The 22,614-nt window shown below is 39.7% G+C and overlaps 2 protein-coding genes across 3 annotated transcripts in view; both read right to left on the reverse strand.

Annotated features, from left to right (window-relative positions):
• Nucleotides 1-1,149: 1,149 nt before the first annotated feature.
• Nucleotides 1,150-3,490, reverse strand: LOC121421290 (serine/threonine-protein phosphatase 1 regulatory subunit 10-like). The gene is made up of 2 exons (XM_041615963.1): nt 3,309-3,490; nt 1,150-2,291 (listed from the first exon to the last, which is right to left on the reverse strand). The coding sequence occupies exons 1-2, from the start codon at nt 3,361-3,363 to the stop codon at nt 1,414-1,416; spliced, it is 933 nt and encodes a 310-aa protein (XP_041471897.1). The 5' UTR covers nt 3,364-3,490; the 3' UTR covers nt 1,150-1,413.
• Nucleotides 3,491-10,682: 7,192 nt separating this feature from the next.
• Nucleotides 10,683-22,614, reverse strand: part of LOC121421298 (E3 ubiquitin-protein ligase UBR5-like) — a 42,718-nt gene continuing 30,786 nt past the window's right edge. For both annotated transcript variants that reach the window (XM_041615976.1, XM_041615982.1), the window contains exons 37-50: nt 21,867-22,120; nt 20,135-20,882; nt 19,386-19,649; nt 18,141-18,999; nt 17,721-17,931; nt 16,754-17,009; nt 16,241-16,491; nt 15,454-15,584; nt 14,535-14,780; nt 14,034-14,118; nt 13,019-13,285; nt 12,298-12,451; nt 11,910-12,010; nt 10,683-11,004 (exon numbers count right to left, since the gene is read on the reverse strand). In XM_041615976.1, coding sequence (XP_041471910.1) covers nt 10,792-11,004; nt 11,910-12,010; nt 12,298-12,451; nt 13,019-13,285; nt 14,034-14,118; nt 14,535-14,780; nt 15,454-15,584; nt 16,241-16,491; nt 16,754-17,009; nt 17,721-17,931; nt 18,141-18,999; nt 19,386-19,649; nt 20,135-20,882; nt 21,867-22,120 — 4,040 coding nt within the window. In that variant the 3' untranslated portion in view covers nt 10,683-10,791. The remainder of the gene's footprint in view (nt 11,005-11,909; nt 12,011-12,297; nt 12,452-13,018; nt 13,286-14,033; nt 14,119-14,534; nt 14,781-15,453; nt 15,585-16,240; nt 16,492-16,753; nt 17,010-17,720; nt 17,932-18,140; nt 19,000-19,385; nt 19,650-20,134; nt 20,883-21,866; nt 22,121-22,614) is intronic.

A 22,614-nucleotide genomic window follows, 5' to 3' on the forward strand; every position in this document is an offset into this window, starting at 1 on the left:
TCTGGCGTGCATGTACGGGAGTGGACCCTTGGAGCGGACTCTTCCTGGCAACGTCTTGGCAAAGGCAAGCAGACCGGCCAATGAATCACCTCACCTCGAGATATGTCCAGAATTGTTAGTTACATTCATATCACATGGCAGTTGCCGGGGGGGGGGGGCACTTACATTGACGAGTGGATACCATGCGCGACAAAAAAAAACACGTAAAAAGAATGTCTTTTTCAAGATAGGGTGTCAATAAGGTGTCAAAAACACTAATGGGAAAAGAGTATCTATTTCGCGAGGAAAGCTACCGACGTGTTTAGGGTCAAATTTGCGAGGGTAAAACACTAAAATGTTCTATAAAAGTTGTACTTTTTGCCCCAACAGTCAACACTAAATGTTTAGAGTCCGATTTGCGCGAGGTGTGGCCGTACTAAACCAAATGCTGTCGGTAAAGGTAACGGTAGTCCGTGACATATAACAATTTAAATATCGCTGTACTTCTTTAGGGGTTCAATTACTTGCCAAGGGTATCGTTTTGTTTCCAATACTTGCTAAGGGTAGGGTTTCACACGCCAATATGGAAAATACTGTCTTGTTATTGGGCTTTTCGAGACCCCATGGTCGCGCATGATATCCACTCGTCAATGAAGTGGCCCCCGGGGGCCGTCGATCTGATCACTTGAGCATTGGGACGATGGGGAAGGGCAGATACTGTGGCAATTTACCTCATTATATTGTTATAGTGACACCCCCCATCCTTTCCCCTTTCCTTTCTTCTCTTCAACCTCTATAATTATATCCATCACTCTTCCTCTCTATATGTCTTCATGATCTTTCTACACCCAATCTTTCATGTCTGTTTATTGATTTTTTTCTCTATCATTGTTTCTCTGGGTCTCCTTTCAAGCTTCTGTCTGTATCACTTCACACGCATATAAAGTTTCCCATGCACATCTCTCCCCAATTTTCTTTCCGAGCTTTCACCATGTTCACTCCGATAATTATTTGGAGTCTCCTTTTTCCCATCCACCCCCTATACCTCTCTCTAAATGAATCTAAAAAAATCAACCCATAATATCACATTCTCTACTTTTCTCTTTCAGAAATTATGTAAACTTTATCTATAGTAGTGTATGAAAAAGTAATGCTATGAAAGAACATGAGTCTGGTATGATATTTATCATGTTTATTTTACAAGTCTTTCAATAATGAATTAAAGGTCTAATTCATGATGAAGCGTGTTGTATCTCCATTCAATTTTCATGTCTGTTTATGACTAAAAAAATATATATGGATGCCCGGCCTGAGAATCGATGAAACATCGTCAGGAATTTTTATCAGTCAATACTAGAGGAAAGACATGGATGACTTCATTTTTACCGTATCAGTCATTTAAAAAAGAAATTGCAGTTGTCCGATGACATTAGTTTATATTTCATTGTCATTGATTGCAATTTCAATCACTTCCGGTTGGGAGGATGGTGTTATCACTTCCGATGGGGAAGATGGGGTTGCATTTTCCCTAGTTGTTGACTCCTGCACTTGCTCCTCCTCTTCCTCCTCGCTTTCATGTGACCCCCAGCGTCCTGGGAACTTGCCAAAGGGATGGCGGCGGCCATCATGTCCGTGAGATCCTTCCTCGCCGGTTCGGTTGTGTCTTCCAAATGGCCAGTTTTTGAAGAACCGGAACGGCCTCATCTGGAATCTTGGTCCGTCCCAATCCCAGTCTCCGGTCTTGTTGTGATGGCGATGGGGGTAATCTCCCGTCTTGTTGTGAGGGCGGTGGCCTTCAGTACGGTTATGACGGTGGTGATGGTGGTGGGGGTGGTAGCGATGGTGATGGTGACGATGACCTCCATCCTCTTCGCTGCTGTCGTTATGCTGTTGACCTTCTCCTTGATCTTGAAGACGATCCCAACCTCGCGATTGTCCTCTAAAAAGCGGACCGAGTCCAAAACGATCAAAGATTGATTTGGAGGCATCTGCGGTTTCTTCTTCTCCACCACCACGTCTGGTTCCGTCTTGACCGAAGAAAGGCCTTCCGACTCCTTCAGGTCTAGAGCCACGGAAAGGACCGTCAGATCTTCTTCCACCACCCATCGGACCACCAAATTGTCTTCGTTGGTCCATCTCATCAGGGGCACCTAGTCCTAATCCGGGGCCATCAAACCTCCTTCCATCCATCATTCCACCACCTCCTCGCCTTGGCCCGCCCATTGGCAACCCGTCAGGCCTTCCTCCGAAAAGACCATCTCCCCTCTGTCTCCCAGGCCCCATACCTCCACGACCACCTCTTCGTGCATGAGCTGTAAAAGAGGTAAAGGTACAGAAAACTTTATCATTCCTATTAATTAATTTTTAAAGCCTTCAGGATTCCAATGATATGAAACTTTTTCCGATGCCCCCAGGGGCCGTCGATCTGATCACTTGAGCATTGGGACGATGGGGATGGGGGGGGGGGCAGATACTGTGGCAATTTACCTCATTATATTGTTATAGTGACACTGCTGTAAGAATATTTCTGTCACATATATATATATATATTATAATGTTCATTTTACCAATTTATGCCTTGCCTAGGCCTATATTTCTTGCTATGTCTGATATTTCAGATATATTTAATCTGATTAAAGATTTATGATGATTTAGTTCTTATAGTCCGAATTTATAACAACAATAAAAATTTCATTGTTTGTTTGGTTCGATGTGACACTATTCATGTATAGTCATAGTAAACTCGAAAAATATTTGACAGATTATAGGATATAAACCATTTTGACTTAGGCAAGTTTCTTTTGTATTAGCAATTCCCCGACAAACTCAGAATACTGAATACTCATGATTAATGTTGAATTACGAGTTACAACTTTTGGCAAAGCCATAATCACCCTCCCCTTCCCCAAATAACAATAACAGTAGTAATGATAATAATAATAATGACGATGATGGTGATGATGATGATAATAAATAATGATAATGACAGATTAAAACCTGGCGTATGGGGGAAATATTTTTTTAATCGCGAGGGAAAATTTTGACCTTCTAAGATCTTAATTTGCGACATTTTTTTTTTATTTTCAGAAAATAAAATCATATTTCACTCCTTCCTAAATGAAAATTTAGTTTGGTCACGGAACGTTTGGGGACTACCCCCCTAGCCCCCTCCCCATCGATACAGCAGTGATGATTGATAATGATATGAAGTCCTCCTTTAACAAACAAAATAGAAATAATTATGATTCCTATCAATGAATTGCGATAATCAAAATATCGTCTTGTGTAAAATACTTTTAGATGATCGAAATTGAAATTTGAGAGCTTACCTGACATAGCAAGTGCAGCCAGGATAGCAACTATCACAGTTGCTTTCAACTCCATGTTGACGTATTGGGGGTTTCACTCCAGTCCCGTAAGTTTGAATTCTTTCCGTGTATTGATAGCTTCTCAGGATGACAGGATCAGCTCCAAACCTGATTAAATTCTGTTTAAGATCACTGTATTTATACACTTTCTCTCCCAGATGAGAACCGCCCTCGTACCAAACCGTGTCAGGCTTTTCCACGTATTACCTGGTTAAATCATTTATTGCTTTTTTAGTTTGTTGTTATTTACTCGGGAAACGTTTCGTTGAGGCATCGTGTCAATGGTTTTCACTGGACAAATTTGCTCTAAGCCAATCAGATGCAAGGATTTTCAGTAGCTTATAACAGTTTTCAGTGGAAATCCCTTACTTTACTGTTTAGTGAAATGCTCACCTGGTTACTCTTTTCAATATCAAAACATGATCCGGGTGACCTGGAGCCCGTAACATAAAGAATAGCAAATGATCGTAGAACATTTTTCTACGATTGATTCCATTGGCTGCAATGTACAATCAATCGTAGAAATCAAGCGTACGATCAATCGCTAACCTTTGTGTTACCCGACCCTGGTCAACTTTCATTCGCATAAATTTATTGCTCATTGTTTTAGAGAGTGCATGGTACCGGTTGGCATTACCTCATCTTCGGATATCGGTTCGGATATCCTGTAGAGCCATGTTTTGGATGACACCACAGACCGGGCCACAGACAATGGCCTTACAATCTTTTTTTTTTTCTTTCGGTTATGAATGCAGTCGTGTACTCGGAAAACCTTAAACGAAGGGGCAATAATTTTCGGACAACAACTAAAAAAGAGGCTAATGAGGCTAGTTCATAATGTTTATCTCTCATTGCCAGACCTGTCAATTTCGCTAGGGGAGTCTTGATGCATTTTGAAATTGTTTTGTTCGAATTCAAAATTTCTACTAAAAGCGCCATTCTTTTCATGTTTGCCACTTACAAGGCTTTAAAATAAATCGCTCTACGGGGGGCGGAGATTGTTTAGACCAGATAGGAGCGATTAAGACCTCAAACAGGAGCATGGACCCACCCCTTTTTTTTGGGGGGGGGGCTGGGGCGGGACAAAACAGCCCGGCACCAGCCTTTCTCATCTTAATTACTACAAAACACACAACGACTCCATGGTGAATATTCGTTTGCTCCAAATATCCATTTTGTGCCCTATTTGGCTTTGCCCCCAAACAAAAATACGTTCTGCCGCCCTGCCTTTCCATCCAACTAAACAGAACGCTGTTTCTACCCCCCCCCCCCTTCCTCCCCATCCAACACGCGCTTGTCCTTCCTGCTTCACCGGTTTCGCCGCAGATTATTTCATTTTTCGGATTATCGATCCTTATTTCATTTTCGGATTAATAAACCTTATTCGTTTTGGACTAACGAAGCTTACTTCGTTTTCTGACTGACGAACCTTCGGAATAACGAACGACCCGGTTATATTATTTAACTCAATGGACGACGCTATTGTTAATTAGAGAGACATTTAATTGTTTAAGTTCCAGCCAATCATATTGATCAAATTTGCTCAAATAAACGATGAACGTATTCTAGTTTAGTAATTCAATATAATGAACGTCATTCCATTCCAACTGACGAAGTATTTAAATAATAACCAAAGAGCAATGTCTCACAGTGCTAGCATTCTCGTTTAATCGGTATTAGAGATGAAACTCACTTCCTCTGTTCAGAACAGTATTACGATGTATTCACTAACAAACAGTGAAAATGGCAGTTCCCCCGGGGGGGGGGGGCCACTTACATTGACGAGTGGATACCATGCGCGACCAAAAAAACACGTAAAAAGGATGTCTTTTTCACGATAGGGCACGTTACGTACGTAACGTGATAAGGGTGTCAAAAACACAAAAATAATGAAAAAAGGGTATCTATTTCGCTAGGAAAATTACGTGTTTAGGGTCGACTTTGCGGGGATGATAAAACAAAATTAAATGTTTTATAAAGGATGTCCTTTCTGCCCCATACGTGTTTAGAGTCCGATTTGCGCGAGGTGTAGAAGGTGGGGTCGTACTAAACCAAATAAGGTAAAGCCGACGACCGAAGGACACATAACAATAAAACATTCCTGTACTTGTTTAGGGGTTCGTTTCAGGGAATATTTGCCAAGAGTATCGTTTTGTTTCCAAGACTTGTTAAGGGTAGGGTTTCACACGCCAATACTTATTAAGAGGGGTGCATTTTCAGAATATGAAAATTACGTGTTTAGGGTGCTTTTCGAGACCCCATGGTCGCGCATGGTATCCACTCGTGAATGGAAGTGCCCCCCCTGGGCTTGTAATATACATCGGGCTCTATTACATGCATCCAAATTTTTGAGGCGATCGTGCTTTCAGGGGCCAAGATCGCGGAAGGGGGTACACGCATGAACAAGTGTTGCCTGCGATTGCCGCCATAATGGTGTTCCCTTGAGCATTTATCTGCGATTGGGACGTGTGCTATTTCAGTGCCATTTTCTTTCCTTTCATTCTGCAGTCTGAAACAGCACAATTACATGTAGGGTTTTACTTGTGACTTTATGAAGGGGGAGAAATAATCATTTTTATTAATGAATTCTCATGATGAATTAAAAATTTTGTTTCATGATTTAATCTTTAATTTGGGTGGTAGCCCGATCATAAGGTCTGCAGTAGCCTTTAAATAGCCAGATGTAACAGTCCCATTAATTGGTTTGCTACTCAACCCTAGCTAGCTCATACTCCCAGGGTATGTCAAAGCTTGTTTTTACCCCCCAGATCTTGGCCATGGGTAGCCAGATTGTCTCAAAATTTCACACAAGGGTCAAGAATAATGTAATCTACTAAGCTGTACAGCTGAATTTATGAAAGTCGTTTAATTTTTTTATTGCATGTAATTAGTTAATGCTAATTTATGAGAGTAAATTAAGATTTGGGTATTTCTCACTAAAATAAAGCCTCAGGAATAGTAATTTTTGGTATAAATATCTTTCATTTCTACATGTACGTCATCAACTCCCAAAAGAAAAAAGATAGGTTGTCGTAATTATTAAAATATATATTATTGTTTTTCGATTTTCTTATGCATTTCTTTTTTTTTTGTCAAGCGTTCTTTGCTAATCAACAAAATAACATTTCATTTTATATTGCCCCAAAATGCTTTGTATCAAACATTGCAATGTTTCTTTAAGTACCACTATATCTTCAAGCTAAAAAAAGAAGTATGTGGATGTGGGTGTGTGTGAGGTAAATATTTACACTATTTGAAGTAATGATGACACTAGAAAAGTATTCACACAAGTTGGAAAAGCTCCTGATTTTGTCCATGGGGTAATGCACTCATATAGAGAAATAGCGAAATTTCGGTGACATGTTCGGTAAATGTAATCTGACACCAGCATGGTAGGTCTGATTGCCTTAAATTTGGTATCAAAATATGTGGGAAGAATAAAAAATTTGAGGCATTAGGAAGTACCGAAAAAAATTCTACAGGGGGAGGGGACATAATGCCCCCCTACCCCCGGAGTATTAGGGTTAAGTGGTGAAACATTCCTTCTCATCTTCTCTCCCCCCTTCTCTCTCTGAACTAGTGAATAAGCATGTCTGTAAGCCAAGAGGTTTAAATCCCGTTGTCCATTGGCAAAATTTCATTCTATATTTTTCACATTTGCCCCAAAAGTGTTAATTAAGATAAGATTGTTTGACATGATGAAAATACCAATATGAGACATTTGGTATTTCCACTCACGTTGACTGATGAATATAAATTTATATGATAACATATCAATACTTAAAGTATATGATGCTTTGGATCCCACTCATAATCACATAAACTGAAATCTCACTGGGTTTTCACAACTGAATAATTCTTTGTATTCATAACGACACACGAGTCTCAATGTTTGTTTTACATGCATTTAACCATTTCTGAGGCATTTCGAATATACAATCATAATGTGAAAAAAGGGAAAAATTCCTTTGCCACACTCTAAAAGGGTGTTCCACAATTTGCGCCACCTGCGGTACATGTAGCTTGCTCGACAGCAGGGGCACTGGTCGTCTGTATCCATGATATAGCGCAGAAGCAAGGAATCAACCATACTGTACAGCCAAAGACTACAAATAAGCCTGCTCTCTTACCGTGGTACATATTACATACACACTGAAATGGTAATTTTCAGGTTCTCTACCAAATCAATCTAACCTTTCTAGATGACCTTCACGTACAAAGTAAAGCAAAATAAACACATTTTTGAGGTGTTAAAGTTGCCTTTAATCTGTTCCATTGAATCTATCTTTAATCTTGACAGTGGCTACATCAACACTGCATCAAATCTAAACTACTTAGTTCTAGTCTATCTACTCTTACTACAGCACTTTTTTTTTAAAACATATTATTTTTTTCTGACATGAAATGCAGTTTTAAATAAAACATCAAATTTCTTTCTTTCTTTGTCACTATACTGCTACTGGAGTGCAGTGGAAAATAAAAAGTATGGTACACAGCTTGCGGGAGAAAAGAAATTTGTATATAAAAGCTCAAACTGGCCATACATTAAAAAACAGAAAATTAAGACATTTGGAGCAAAACAAGTTTTCCATGATTTGAAATATTGCTACACTTGCCTATCAGGTCTTACATATCATTGGCCAAGACAAGCACAGACACATGCTCACACATGAATGATTTCACAGTACATTATTACTTTTTTGATACCAATGAATCTTGCACAATCTCGCTAATCATATTCAAATATCAACAGATCTATCACATGTCCTCTCTAACAACTAACTACATGTATGCAAAGTGCTCGCAATCACATATATGGAATTAACACACAAGGAGATTATTTTTGGTTATCTGGGCCATTCCTACATCAAACAATACCGGTATATTCAATTTATACTTGTTACATAGTTCCATATTTGCATCATATTGGTCAAACTCAAATTAATCTCGCTCTCAATTCCTGCTGGGGTCAAAAGGACTCGAATCTGATACATATTTGATGCTGATCAAAGCTTTTTAATGTCTGTCCAATCTTACAATTACCTCATTGAGGGAGGACTAGTCTCCATTGTATAAAAATTACTACTACTGTAAAATATCATCCAATGTACCATGATTACAATGCCCAGCAGACAATCAAAATGAAAGATGATGGAGACCACTGGAAGGCATAGTTACACTAATAGTAACTTAATTTCATGCAAAGGGGTCCTGGATTGAAATAAAAATAGAAAAAAAACATCACTTTGAGAGCTGTCCGCTCATAACATAAAATAAGCACAACAAAAATCAGTGCCATTTAAAATATATATTTAAAATAAAGGAAGGTCATTCAGAACCATACAGACATCTTGTCTACTTGACTCAAGTTATTTTGCATCTTTGTAATATTCAACAATTTCTATTGCATCTGAACTCAAAGACAAAACATTGTTAATTTCCTTCAACTCTAGCTCTACTTGTCAGTGTCCTCTTTTGATCATCCACAGATTTCTACCCCACCATCCTTCCCAAACTCACTTCCAAGCTCATGTTCATCTATCTTGCTTTGCTACACCATTTAATTTTGATGCATGAACAGTACTCCACACCAAAGAACAAAGACACACGCTTTCATTTTCTTCTGTAGTACATTCCGCAGAGCACACTCATTGCTAGATTAGCGGTAGCATATTAACCTTGCACAATGGATGAACTGTATCTCGAGTTGAATACTGTATTAAAAGAAATGGGGTATCCCAAAGATACCCCACGCATGCATAGGGATCGCATGAACTAGTAAAGGTAAATTCCATAACTGGAGTAGGGCTACAGATTGGCTTGGTGCACCAAACGCCATGACACTAGTGGCAATAATGGTACATGTACCATCCTTTGTTGGAACCAATCAATGTCTTTTCACATCAACATCTTTATCCTCATCAACAATATTCTCACACGTGTGAATGTATGAAGTTGTGATGTTCTCAAAGAAGAAATGTCAATCTAAAGATGTTATTGACATGCCAGTCGAAAGATGTTATTGACTGGCACACAGTATTAACCCATTGCCTATTGAAACAGGGAAGTCCCTGTACATAGCCTATGTGAATTTTTAAAAATTCATTAGTCAGGAATTTTAGAGCTAAAACCGGAGATGAAGCATAGGACATTCCATGAAGTCAAGGAATGTTCTCATTGCTATAAATCACCAATGCATCTTCATCCTCAAATTCATCTTGAGCGGTGCTCTCCTAAGGTAATTCTGAACAAGTGTACAGTACATGTAGCACTCTTGGTCAGTACAAGAGCTGGAAGCAAGAGGCAAGATGAAATGCCCACGTCTGATGCTTACTGCAGGGAACATTCATGATATCTGTGTTTTTTATAAAAGAATCAGACCACTATCTTAGGATTACACTCATGCCAGTAAAGAGCCTGAGAGATTTTTCTAAAATGGTTTACATAGGCTGGCAGAAAATAAATAAGTGGTTTAGATCTCGTACTTGGTCTTGATATCTCAATCAGCCTCTCAGAAATAGTAGGGGTAGCATCACTTTCTCAAAGAGCAATTTTGACAAAGCAAAACAGCTAGGCTTTTGATGGGGTATGTCAAGAGTAAAGACGGTACTGACAGATCTAGGCACATTGCTAGCACTGCAGGGATGCCAACTTCAAAGACCATTGATGCGTGAGGATATTAGGCATGGAATCATAACTAGGCGTGAGATCACCAGGATGGTGTATAATGTATATGAGGATAGGCTGTGATACAGGCAGGAGAAAGATAACACCTAAGGCATGAGACGTGGCATGTCTGGCATTGCTTTAGATGAGCCTTTTCCTCCAGATTATGACGACATACAACAGTCATAATGCTGGTAAAAGAGGGCTACAGTTGTTCCGAGAGCCATTAAACAGCCTCAGACACCTTACAGGTCGTCACAATGTCACTAGCCCTGGATTTTTTTAGCAAGTAAATGCTTCTCCTGCAGGTTCATGAATTAGACTGAAATTAAATGCTTCAAGAGCAGGTCTCTGATTATTCAAAGGGTAGCTTCCCAGCAAAGGCCATCCTAAAGGATCTAGACAAAACCAAAGGCCCTGGTCTTGATAGTAAGTGACTGCTTCTTCAGGTTTTCATAAGGTATTAAGACTAAAGTCAAAGGCTCTGAGTATTCAAAGGGCAACTTCACAGCATAAGGCATCCCACAGGATCTAGACGAAACCAAACACAATGATCTTGATAGCAAGTATCTGTTTCTTCAGCTTCATAAATGTATTAGACCAAAATCAAAAGCTTCAAGAGCAAGGCTCTGATTAGACAAAACCAAACGCCTTGGTTTTGATAGCAAGCAACAGCTTCTTTGGGTTCATAAAGGTGTCAGACTAAAATCAAAGGCTTCAAGAGCAAGGCTCTGATTATTCAAAGGGAGACTTCACAGCATAGAGCATCCTTAAGGATCTAGACGAAACCAAAGGCCTTGGTCTTGATAGCAAGTAACAGCTTCTTCTTGAGGATAGCCTTTGAGCTGTAGAGTGGGATGTACAGACGGCTGATGCAGGTGTTGGCGGTTGGGAGATGGTTATCATCGGGTGGGCGTACTGTGATGGTAGGGAGGGGCTGGAAACCTTCTGCGCTAGCTGGTAGACTAGGACTGGAGGTCCAGAAATACACCTGCAAGGTTCAAGAAAAGAACAAAAGTATTCAAAGTTACATTGATATCATCTGAGAAAGGTTTTCACGGGGGGGGGGGGGGGGGGGGGGGGGGATGGGATTGGACAAGGTATCACATCTTATGTTAAAATATTAGCAGCTATAAAACTTATATTTTGTGTACACCTAAATGTCTGATGTTATCATTACGCTAAACATGCAATGTTCATGTAAAAGTATAATCACTAAATTCTGTAAGAATCTCAATGGATTATCGAAGAGAATAACTAAATAGAGAGTTGTTATATCCCTTCTTGAACATGTGTTGCTCATAGAGTGGTCAAGAGGCCTTCATGTGACTAATCATAATTTTACCAGAGAAGCGATAATCATCGGAGGTCAAATAGCAAAGTAGGAGGTATTTCTAAAACTATTTGATGGTATCTTCAAGATGACAAAGCAAAAAATAAACTATGGAAAAAGTTAGCCACATTCATTTAGCACATACTGTACATGTATTTAAAGGCATAGGAACTTGCAGTTTACTTTGATTCGATAATGGATTCGATTGTGGTATGTAGGTGCAAATGGCTGCTGTAATTCCCAGCCCCCTAGCACGCAACAAGATCTCTAAGAAGAAGCATACTATATAGTGCGTGCTAAATAACATTTTCACATGATGGCATGTGTATATGTGTGTACTGCACTGCTAAAGTGTGCTCAAAGTGAATCAGTGCTATTTTTCTGTACGAAATTTAATGATTTCTAACACTCTTCCACCTCAAAAAGCTTAACAAATACAACTAAATCGTATAGGTGGGCAGGTTTGAACAATGTGATAAAATCCCCCAGTGTGGAAAGGGGATAAAGGAGAATAATGTCTTAGCAATGGAAACAGGTGGATAAGAATCTCCATGGTTACTCACCAAATCTTGTTTTTGTTGAGTTGTCATCTTTTCTACAATACTCCAGAACCATAATTTGAAGGTTGACAGCTTGTCATTACCTTCATTACTGTGACCATCACCTAAGGATTAAAAAAATGAGTTTTAGTCCACCTTATACCTAGAAGATATATTGCTCTGTATTGAAATCAATCCATGGTAATTATGATTATAGGACTCAGTGAATTCCACCAGGAATGGCCAATGATTCTTTGCAAATTTCATGATGGAAATAAAGGGTCTTTATCTCTTTTTAAAATCCTGAACTTTGCTATGCGTTGTAGCAGATTCATATGGACACAAAATATCACTTTTCATCTACTATGAGTCTTAATAAAAAAAAGAGAGATAATGCAATGTGGGTACTCACCTAGCTTGCCTGTCTCATCATTAAATGTAGTGTAGCTGATCAACATCTGGACGTTGACTTGGCCACATCCATTGACCAGTAACCTGAAGTCCTCTGCGGTGAGGCCATCCATTGAATTACGTGGCAAGACATCAAACAGTCCTTGCCTCATAGACTGAAAGGAGGGTGGGGTGGGGGTAGGGGAGTAGATTGAAACAAAGAAAGATACGTTTCATATATAGTCTTGACACACTTTTCTTTTTATTTCAATAGAGAAATGTTCATCTGGCAGAAACCTGTGCAACTTGTCCGCACTGTGACATCACTATAGAGTGAGCACCTCTCCAAAATTTAACTGGTAGTGAAAGAACAAATGCATTCCTCAAGGTTATTTGGCCAAGGGTCTGCTTCATAAAGACTGACACCTATGGTAACTTTGTCATTATGGTAACAGGGCTCTGCAGCAAATCACAGTTACGATATAGTTTCCATAGTTGTTCATGGAACAGGCCCCATACATGTATATTCAATCAGGGTGGTCAATTTACCACTGCTCTACGTATTATGTGTTTATGTCTCCTTCATACAAAAAAATAACAGCAAGTGATATGCTTCTGAAAATGAAGGCCAGCTAACACCCAAAAAGCCTGGCCTGGTTAGGGTTAACATGTATATTTCCAGCAGGAGAAATTGTGGGAGGAGCAAATATCGTTGGCCCATTTCAGTTGTAGGATAAACTTACCGTGAGACACTTGTGGGCCACGGTTACCATCTTGTACTCTGCGTAATGCCTGACATACTCGAAGATGTTGTCCGTATTGACGCTAACCCTGCTCCCTCCTGGGATAAGATCAACCGTCTGACCTCCTTCCTCCTTACTCAGCTGGATGGAGAATGTCAGCTCCATTGCAGCAATGCTTGCAGCGTGACCTCGCTCTGCATCCAGGAGTAGCTGGCGTAGACCCTCGTATAGGGTTGAGTCAAAGAAAGCCAGGTCATGCCAACCAATCTGAAGTATGAAAAGGAGGGTATTGTATCATGAAAGGAATTGCATAATCAGTCAACTTTATCTCCTGAAATCCAAAGAGATTCAAGGGTCCAGTGACAGGAAAACTAAAATTGATCACACAATCAATTTTCACCATTGTTTGGACATAGTGGTCAGAGCACTCAATTATGAAAATGTGTTCCACGTGCAATCGCTAAGCTTTGTGCTATTAGCCTCCAATATCTTTGATATGGTAGAAATTTGATTTTCAATAGAATATAAGAGCAATGGACTTAAAGTAGACCCACATACTAATGACAGCTGACTGGATATTCATGACTTACTTTTCCCAAATACATTCAGATCTGATAACCCAACAAAACTTTATACACCTGAAGACTCCTTTTCTTTTAAAGAAATATTTATCACATATCTTTTTTAGTATGATATAAATGTAGCACACATGTATTACTACAAACTATGAGAAGGCAATGGGTGATTTCAAGTCCAGTGTTGGCCTTGGTGTTAGTGTTGGAATTTGGATTACTTCCCCTAGCTCCAAACTTATTATGAGTTTGTAAGACTGATCCAGATCACATTATTGACATCACAACAACTAGTCAGTGAATTTTCAGGACCACCTTCAATTTATGTTTCATGTGTAAATCTCGTAAAACTTTACCTAACACCAACACCAAAAGGTCAACACTGAACTTGAAATCACCCAATGAGGATGAATACAAGGTGACCTCATGACATACGGACTAACCTTTCTTCCTAGTAGAAACTTGATGACATGTCGGTTTAGGGTCAAAGGACACAGCTCGTTTTGAAGCAAGCAGAAGCCCAATATCCTGGTTTATCAGATAGAAAACACAAAATGATAAACGTTTTGCTTCCATATATGCATACTTACCAACGAGATATGAATATTCTGTATTGACATGTAAACAAAGTGAATTTTCAATGTAAATATTGCCCTACAATCAATCGCTTAGATTTATGTAACATACCAAAGAGCTTAAAATGCTAGCACTGACACTCAAAAATTACAACTGTACCGAACCCATGTATATGTAAATATACATACCTGATAAACAGACACAGAGGTCACATTTCTGAGCTCAGCTCAAAGAGACCAAATTATTCAAGTAAACAACTCCACCTCAATGAGGTTAAAAAAAAATCATGAATGAATAAAATGAACTTTAAACCAACATCAGTAAGTGTCTGCTTGCACTTCTTGCATTGAGAGCAAATGATGACATACCTGCCGACATTTCTGAAGACATTGAGTCTCTCCCCGGTGTTCTTGCCCGGTCTTGGGGAGTAGAATCCCCTCTTGCCGGGCTGAAAGAACAATGCCTCACCATCACGATCTGCATCGTCACAGTCCTCCGTCTCTATCGCCATGGCTGAAGACGTTGATCCGCTGCTCTCGTTCTTGCTCTTCTCTCTCTCTCCAAGACCAAAGATGTCAAGGTCTAGACGGCTGCTGTCTGAAGGGTCGTCACGGCTGTGGTGAAATGACAAGGAATGGTACATACCACAATAGATTATTATTAATAGACTCTTTCAACAAAAAAATTCATGTTGGGAGTTTTACCTATAGTACTTTTCAACATTCTTTTAAACAATGCATTTTAAACCAATTAAATTAAGTTTAATGTAGCTTTCTTAAATCTCTTGATGATGGTGATAATGGTGATGACGATGATGACAATGAATATTATAATGATGATAATGATTAGGATGACAATGAACATGATTTAAGGTATGTTTGTTCCACCATTTATCTGTCATCTGGCTCTGCAAGTATCAGCATCTTTCAACTTTTGAGGTAAAATGATTAAGCAGCAGTATGAATTTAAGGTGCATTGATTGTGAGATTTTTTTTTTAAAGGAACAGAAAAGCCCAGCTGCACTGACCATGCAACTGATTTTTATGATCAATAACATGTTATATGCAATCATAAAAATCGGTCCCATGATCAATCACTCAGATATGGGGACAAAAAGAAGCGTTACCAAGACTTTTCAGAAGGGCATAGTACAAAATGTCTAACTCCATTCTTCATACAACTGATTTTTACGACTAATTACACTGATGCTCATGTGCAATTAATCATAAAAATAATTAATCATTCTTATGATCAATCATAAGTAATGAAGTCAAGGCCAAGTGTTACCTTCCACGAGAGAGGATGATATCCACAGCTTCCTCCACCCGTTCCCTGAGAGATTCCTCGCTGGCAAGTAACAGCAGTAGTCTAGCCGGCGGTAGCTCCAATAGCATACCTGTGATCATACTGGCCAAAGACTGTATAGAAAAATACATGTTTGATAGTAAGCAGAGATATCACAGCTAAAAAATACAGTCTGAATGTCAAATTGATAAATTCTTTCACAAACACAAAAAAATGTGAATTTCAGACTCAACAAATGTGTCGTTTACAATAAACAATATTGGAAAATGGGACTGTCATAAGTGTAGAAATTTGAGAAAAATATAGTGAATGTCTTTAGTGAAAATTCATCATATACAGGTACCATGAATGTTAGCACTCTTGGACTCACTCCATTTGGTTTGCTGAACCTTTATTGTTAAGTGCTTTCTTAGAATATTAGTGTAAGTCAAAGAATATGTATTCGTAGAAACTTTTACACTACCAATGTATTGTGACGGCTGAACAGAAGTATGTATGAAAAGAGATGCCAATTCAATGTGTACGTCATCTCCCAGGGATCTTTCCATTCTTGTATATTCTGCCACATTTCACAGTGAACAAAATGTGAGATTGGGATCTATAATAACTTATTAAGTTCTAATCTTAGTTACCCCTTCATTCAATTCAATAAACAGATAGGCGAGCACGTAAACTACAAACTGCAATAAATAATCTTTATACAATACAAGGCAGTGCCTATCAAGCTAAAGATCTAATTGCATGTAAAGATATAAGGCAAAGCACTCACTGGTTGTAGAGCATACACCCTCGGGAAAAGCCGTTCACCTAGAGCCTGCTTGGATGGTGGAAGCGGCTCATAGTCAGCACTGCGGTCATCAGAATTAGCACTATCCCGAGGGTAGAATGGTCTTGCATCATAGGACAGGGTGTTCCTATCACGGTCCAAACTCTGGGCCATCCGTCCGCTGCCTGTTCGCAGCTCAGAGCGACGCTGACGTTCCCTCTCCCTCTCCCTGCTTCGAAGCCTCTGGATTAGACCTAATCAGATGATGAAATTGATGTATCAATAATATGAATAGGGATGAAAATAAGTGTAACATATAATACTGCCCACATCATACCGTGCAAAGCAGAGATAAGGGAGATAAGATATTTCATTTTAAACTAAAATGGGTACATGAATATGCCAAAGTTCAGTCCAACAAAACTATACATTCAATGAACAACCACATTCACTATAATCAAAATCAATCCACTTCACCACATTGAAATCTAAAAACACTCAAAGAGAGAAACTTACTGTATTGCGGTCCCTTGTTGGAACCCTGGCAATCATCGAGATTGGGTAATCTTTCTTGAGACATCAGAGCTTCTGCAATGGCTGTATAGAAGCTCCTTGCTACCCCACTGCCTTCACCTGGTTCATCCTTGAAGGTCACCTTCACCCGGTGTACAGCAAGTGGCAGGCCAGCAAGGTTGCTACTGCTCCTCCGGTTGAAGTGAGTGTTCAGCTGGCGCATGGTCTGCTGTATAAGCAGGTCACGAGAGCGTTCCACCTGAAGATCAATAATGAAAAAGTATCTTTAATCACACTGCATGTAATCAAACGAAAATGAATTCTTCTTGGGTTAAAATTATTTACTTAACACACTTTGTAACTCCTATTGCAGTTTCATCATCATATCTGTGATGCACTTTTCTTTTTCATTATAAGCTTGGAACAGGCAACCACCTGAACACTAAGCAAAGTCTATACGCATACAGAATGTTGCAGCAAATGGGTTAAAGACATATTCCAGTTGCGGTAACAATTTCGAAATTAAGTTTGTACAAAATCCAATCGAATGACCAAAAAAGTGTACATGTATGTATTATACAAAAATTAGGTGCCAAATGATTCCAGAAGAAATTTTTCAAGTGCTGAGAAATAAGCTAAAATAGCCAGCCAGATGTCAGGTCTTCTTACAAGCAATGATAATACACTGGGTCACTGGCCCAAGTGTGCTTACATAGAGTGTGATAATATTTCAGCTTAGATATGATTTCACAAAATTCAGTTTACATAACTTTAACAGGTGGGTGATTCATAAAGCTGTTCATAAAGTTACGCAGGACTTTACTCATGACTGGAACATGTTCTTAGGTCATTTGTATCTTACGAACAGCTTTACGAAACACCCACCTGATCTAGATCTTGGTTTTACAGACATTCTCACGAAATCAGTTTTGATCTTTAAGAAATATGGACATTCCATTTATGGGCATACCTCTAACGTGAGATCCTTGGATGTGTGGTTGTTGCGGAGTTTCTCCATCTCCCTCCTGAATCGAGATTCCTTGACTTCAAACCCTCCTAGCTCACTAAGGACAGACCCTGGCTCAGCCCCAACATCCTCGAGGAAGACATGGCCAAAGAGCTCTAGACACAGACGCCATCTACCAAGTAACATATCCGCTGACAGCAGTGGAGACAGCGGCCTACATTAATGAAATAAGAAGTCAATCATTGTCAATAAAAAGAAACTGGGGTTACTACTATTTTCTGTGAAGATGGGTTACTTTGACAATCGTTATGCTCTATCAATGGTATGTTAGATGTTTCAGAATATATTCAACAGGTGTATACGGCAACTGTCCTATAATTATCTCATCAATTATGGTAAACCTACAAGCATTATTATCTGTACCTTGTGAGTCTAATGACTTGATCAATGTCGCTAACAGGTTGTATATCAGCTCTGTCAACAGTGATTGTTGTTGGACCTCCTCTTCCTGAAGATTTCCTTCTTCCTCCATCTTCAGGATCGGCTCCATCAAGGTCTCTTGTAGCCGATGTCGGACGACTCCGTTCACCAGTCTCATGATTAGACAACTCTAAAGCCGAAGGTTCTGCAGCCTGTCCACTATGGGCAGATTCAGATAGGTTCATTGGACTAGCTTGCACGGATTCTTCTCCTCCAACATGGAAGAGGGCACCCAAACTAACATTCCTACTAGCACCAGAGTATTCTTCACTGCTGTCCCTTACAGGGTCTGGAGGAAGAGGTATCTCAGATACCCTTACAGGCCCTGGCTGATTGACCAATGGTTCTCTACTTCCTGAGCTATGAGCTTGAGGATCTCCTGCAGATTTATCTACTGATCCAGTTGTACGAATCACGCTTACAACTGTTGCAGAAGCACCTCCTGCAGTGTTAACACCAGAAGGTCCTGCTGAGGATGCCTGGCTGCTACTGCTTCCTGCAACATCTAAAGCACTTGGCACCGAGTCACCACCTTCACTTTCACTTCCATGTGACGGTCCAGGACTTTCTTGAGCAGAAGAACCTTGGATCACTCCACTCAAGTTCCTCGGCTGATCTTGGAAAATGGGCTTTGCTGCTGATGCAGCACTTGCCGATGCGGCACTGGATTGACTGTAATCTGACGATGGACCAGAGAAGCTGCTTGATGAAAATGATGGTCCTGATGGCTGATACAGGTCACTGCTTTCTCCTAAGCTCTGGCTTACAGGTAGTGTTGATCCTGTGGCTGCTGAAACTGCACCTGTAACGAAAAGTTTGAACATTCCACATTTGTTTTTCTAATTAGTTCATCCAGTTTTTACCAAAAAAAGGGACCAAGAATTGCCTAGGGCTGAGTCAAAACATTTAAACGCCGTTCAAATGACCATTAAAAAGCATAAACGTTCAGCTATTTTGACAAACATTGTTTTAATTTAGTTGGAAAACTTTCAAAGAATGAAGAATATACACTGCTTTCATGACTCTAAAAATTATTTTCTGATGTTACACTCAGTCAACACCATGAAAGTCTACATGTGGGACTACATAATTTCTAAATCGGCAACAACATTGATCTATATCATTTTATTAAAATTTGAAATGCACATACATCCAAAATTTTTACACAATTTCACAATATCTTCTTACCTGATGTTACCGAGGAGGATTCTTGTGTCTCTGTTCTCTCCTCTTCACCTTGAGCCTGAGGGGCTGGTGGCCCATTGGATGGCAGAGTGGACGGTCCAGCAGCAGCTCCATCCTCATTTTCTTCTATCCCATCTTCTTCATCTTCTTCCTCTTCTTGGTCATCATCCATGCCTGGCTGACCCAAGACCTGACGCTGGGACACACTCATCTGAGTGGGTAGGATCTCCAAGAAAGATTGGTGTACTGTTACCGATTGGTTGTGGCCTATGAATCAATGAAAAGGTTTATCAGATATATGATGAAACATGTGCAGCATTTTCCTCAAGACTGATGCACTGCGGCAAATAAAACCTGAATACATGTAGATTAGATTTACAGATTTTATAGATCGCAGAAACTATTCACTAAAGTATATATTCTACTTTCCTATATAAGACTCTTAAAATACTTACTAAAGAAATACATGTGCTTTTAGTGTTGATTTAAAGTAACTTATGGATGTTGCTTTCCCCTACTTCCAGGAGTATACACATACATGTATCTGTCACCAATACGTACAGAATAGTACTCTATGAAACATTATTAAGCCTAAAACTGCTACCAATGCAGAGAAGAGAGATGTTAAGTACATGTATCAAAAAATAATAAATAATTCTGAAGGATTTCCTTATACTAAAGACAGATTACAGAAAATATTTAACCGGAACATCAACCAAACTATAAAATACATCATCTGCACATGAACTCACCTAAAGCTACTTCAGAGTCTGTAGGAAGGACTGGATTCTGAGGCATTCCGAAGAGCTGTTCTTTGGTGGCACTTGGCTGCAGTAGGTGAGGTCTATCAGCCAGAGGTAGGGCTTCTGAGAGAGGGGTCTCTATTGGATCAGGTGGTGGGCAACCTAGGAAGGTGGTTGAATCTGATCGGACAAAGAATGGATGTTTGCGACCAGACGTTGCCAACCGATCTTCCTCTGCCCCGTCAACATCCATGTTGGAATCGCTGGTTTCGCCTCCATCAACGTCCTGGGAGAAGCACCATGAACGCTTGCTTGAGGATGCCTGAGAGGGTTCAGAGAGTGGCTCGCGCTCAAAGCAACGTAAGAAGTAGATGCAGGAGTCTAGAACATAAGCGATGTGCTTCATGGCAGCAATGTCCAACATCGGGAGTGATCCCAAGTGTTCGCTGTTATGCGATCTCATGAGTGATAGCACATAGGTCAAGTAGTCCATCATGGAGCCGTGTTCCTCTGTGTTGTTGTGGGTTCCTCGTCTTCTGCTCTCCAAGGAGTGCTGGTAGGCCGTCTCTTCCCTGGCCGCTGCATCGCGGGCTGCTCCCCTCAAAGTCCGCATGTACTGACTGCGCATTGGATGGGATGGGTGTGAAGGATCAGTAGCTCCCATCAATGCCTTGCCATATCGTAACTGAGCCTCTGTACTGTTCATCACACACACCAGCCAGTCCCATGTGGGCTTCAGACTGCACTGCACGTAATTCTGTTAAAAAACCCAAGATATGAACAATTTATCAAATGAAGATACTGATGATGAATTGAATTAAAATTATATTGAATCATCATGCAATGTCATCTATAATAATTTAAATTTATGTGAAACAAAACTGCGACAAAAAATATCCCATAGTATCTCAAATATACCTCTACGAATATTGTACAGAGGTTTTCAGGAAACATATCAGTAAATAATACAGTGAATCCACAACTATACAAATAACAAATAGGCATGAGTGTGATGGTATGAGATTTTGTATGAGGTGTAAGAAAGATGCTCTTTTCAACACGGCAAAGCTGAGTTGAATAGAGTGTTTCTTTCTTTCACCAAATGTGAACAGTAGTACCATTGCACAAATACGAATATTCGCTATATATGTGGTACAATGCCTCAGAAGTTATAGAAAATATGAAAAGTAATCCATTTTTCCAAAGTTTATCTACGAAAATAAAGAAAAAATATTGAAAGTAATAAGTATAATCCCTCAAGCATGCATACATGTATCTACAGATGCAGTGCAAATTCAGCTGGTAGGCCCTACGCGTATAAAGCACAATGAATTGAATCATACTGTGACGTCACCTCTTAAGCAGTGCAACAGTACATTTTGGACAGTATGTGTGTGCAACTCTAAGAATGTTGTACATTTAACCGTAGGCAGCGGAAGCGGGGGACGGGAGGGTCCTGTCTCCCCCTATATTTTTTGTTGCTAACTTTTTTTTTTTTGCTTGTCAAAAATTTTTGGTGTTTCCCCCCTAAATTTTTTGACGAATTTTTTTTTTGCTTGTCAAATTTTTTACCTGTGTCCATCCCAAAATTTCAGGTGGACCCCCCTAAATTGTTTGGCTTCCGCCGGCAATGCATTTAACCTCCCATTTGCTTGCATTGTACAATACAGAGGAGTGAAGAAGAATAAGGACATAAGATATAGCTACATTCATGCTTTCCAAATTCTTTTACCATCCTTACCTGCAGCTCTTTGGCATTATCAGCGGTAATCTCTAGTGTTTCTGTGAGAGGTTCAGGAGCCTTGTAGTTTGGTAGGGAGGTCATTAGATCAGACACCTGTCGTAGCACGATGCCAAACGCCCTCGCTAGTCGGCTTGCTGTGGTGGTAGGAGCAGTCTCAGTTGTGTTGGTGGTAGGTGGAGTGGGGTTCGCTGCCGTGGAGATGGTCGTTCGTCTCAAGTTGGAGGGGTCGATGTAAATGAGACCTGTGGGTACTGGAAATGAAAATGACAACAAAATGAAATCCAAATAAAAAAAATGTCTCTGAAAATTGCCAGTTGAATTGGTTCTTGAGAACTCTGAACATAGTTGGTGCAATAGAATCCCATATTCCACTTCTTGCCCTTGAGAGCTTACTTTATGAACATGGTTTCAACTTAACAGAAATGAACTGATACATGGAAATAAATACATCAAATTAAGAGCAAAGAAGAATATGTACAAATTACAAATTCCTTCCACTGTGAGATAAGAATTGAATTCTCCTCTTTGAGGATACCTTTTCCAATTTCTAACCCTAATAACTATCTTTCTATATGTCTATGTTGGCAGGAAGCAAATATCTGTATGCAAAGGACCACTCAAGGGAGACAAGCTCTATAATGGACAGGTACTTGTAATACATGTTTCTATTGGAAAATTATTCAAGTAAAACCTATATTGTGGTCTTAATAGACAGGTGGTCATCACCCTGACTATATTTAATTGT

This window comes from Lytechinus variegatus, chromosome 1, assembly GCF_018143015.1.
Source record: "Lytechinus variegatus isolate NC3 chromosome 1, Lvar_3.0, whole genome shotgun sequence".
Taxonomy (NCBI): domain Eukaryota; kingdom Metazoa; phylum Echinodermata; class Echinoidea; order Temnopleuroida; family Toxopneustidae; genus Lytechinus; species Lytechinus variegatus.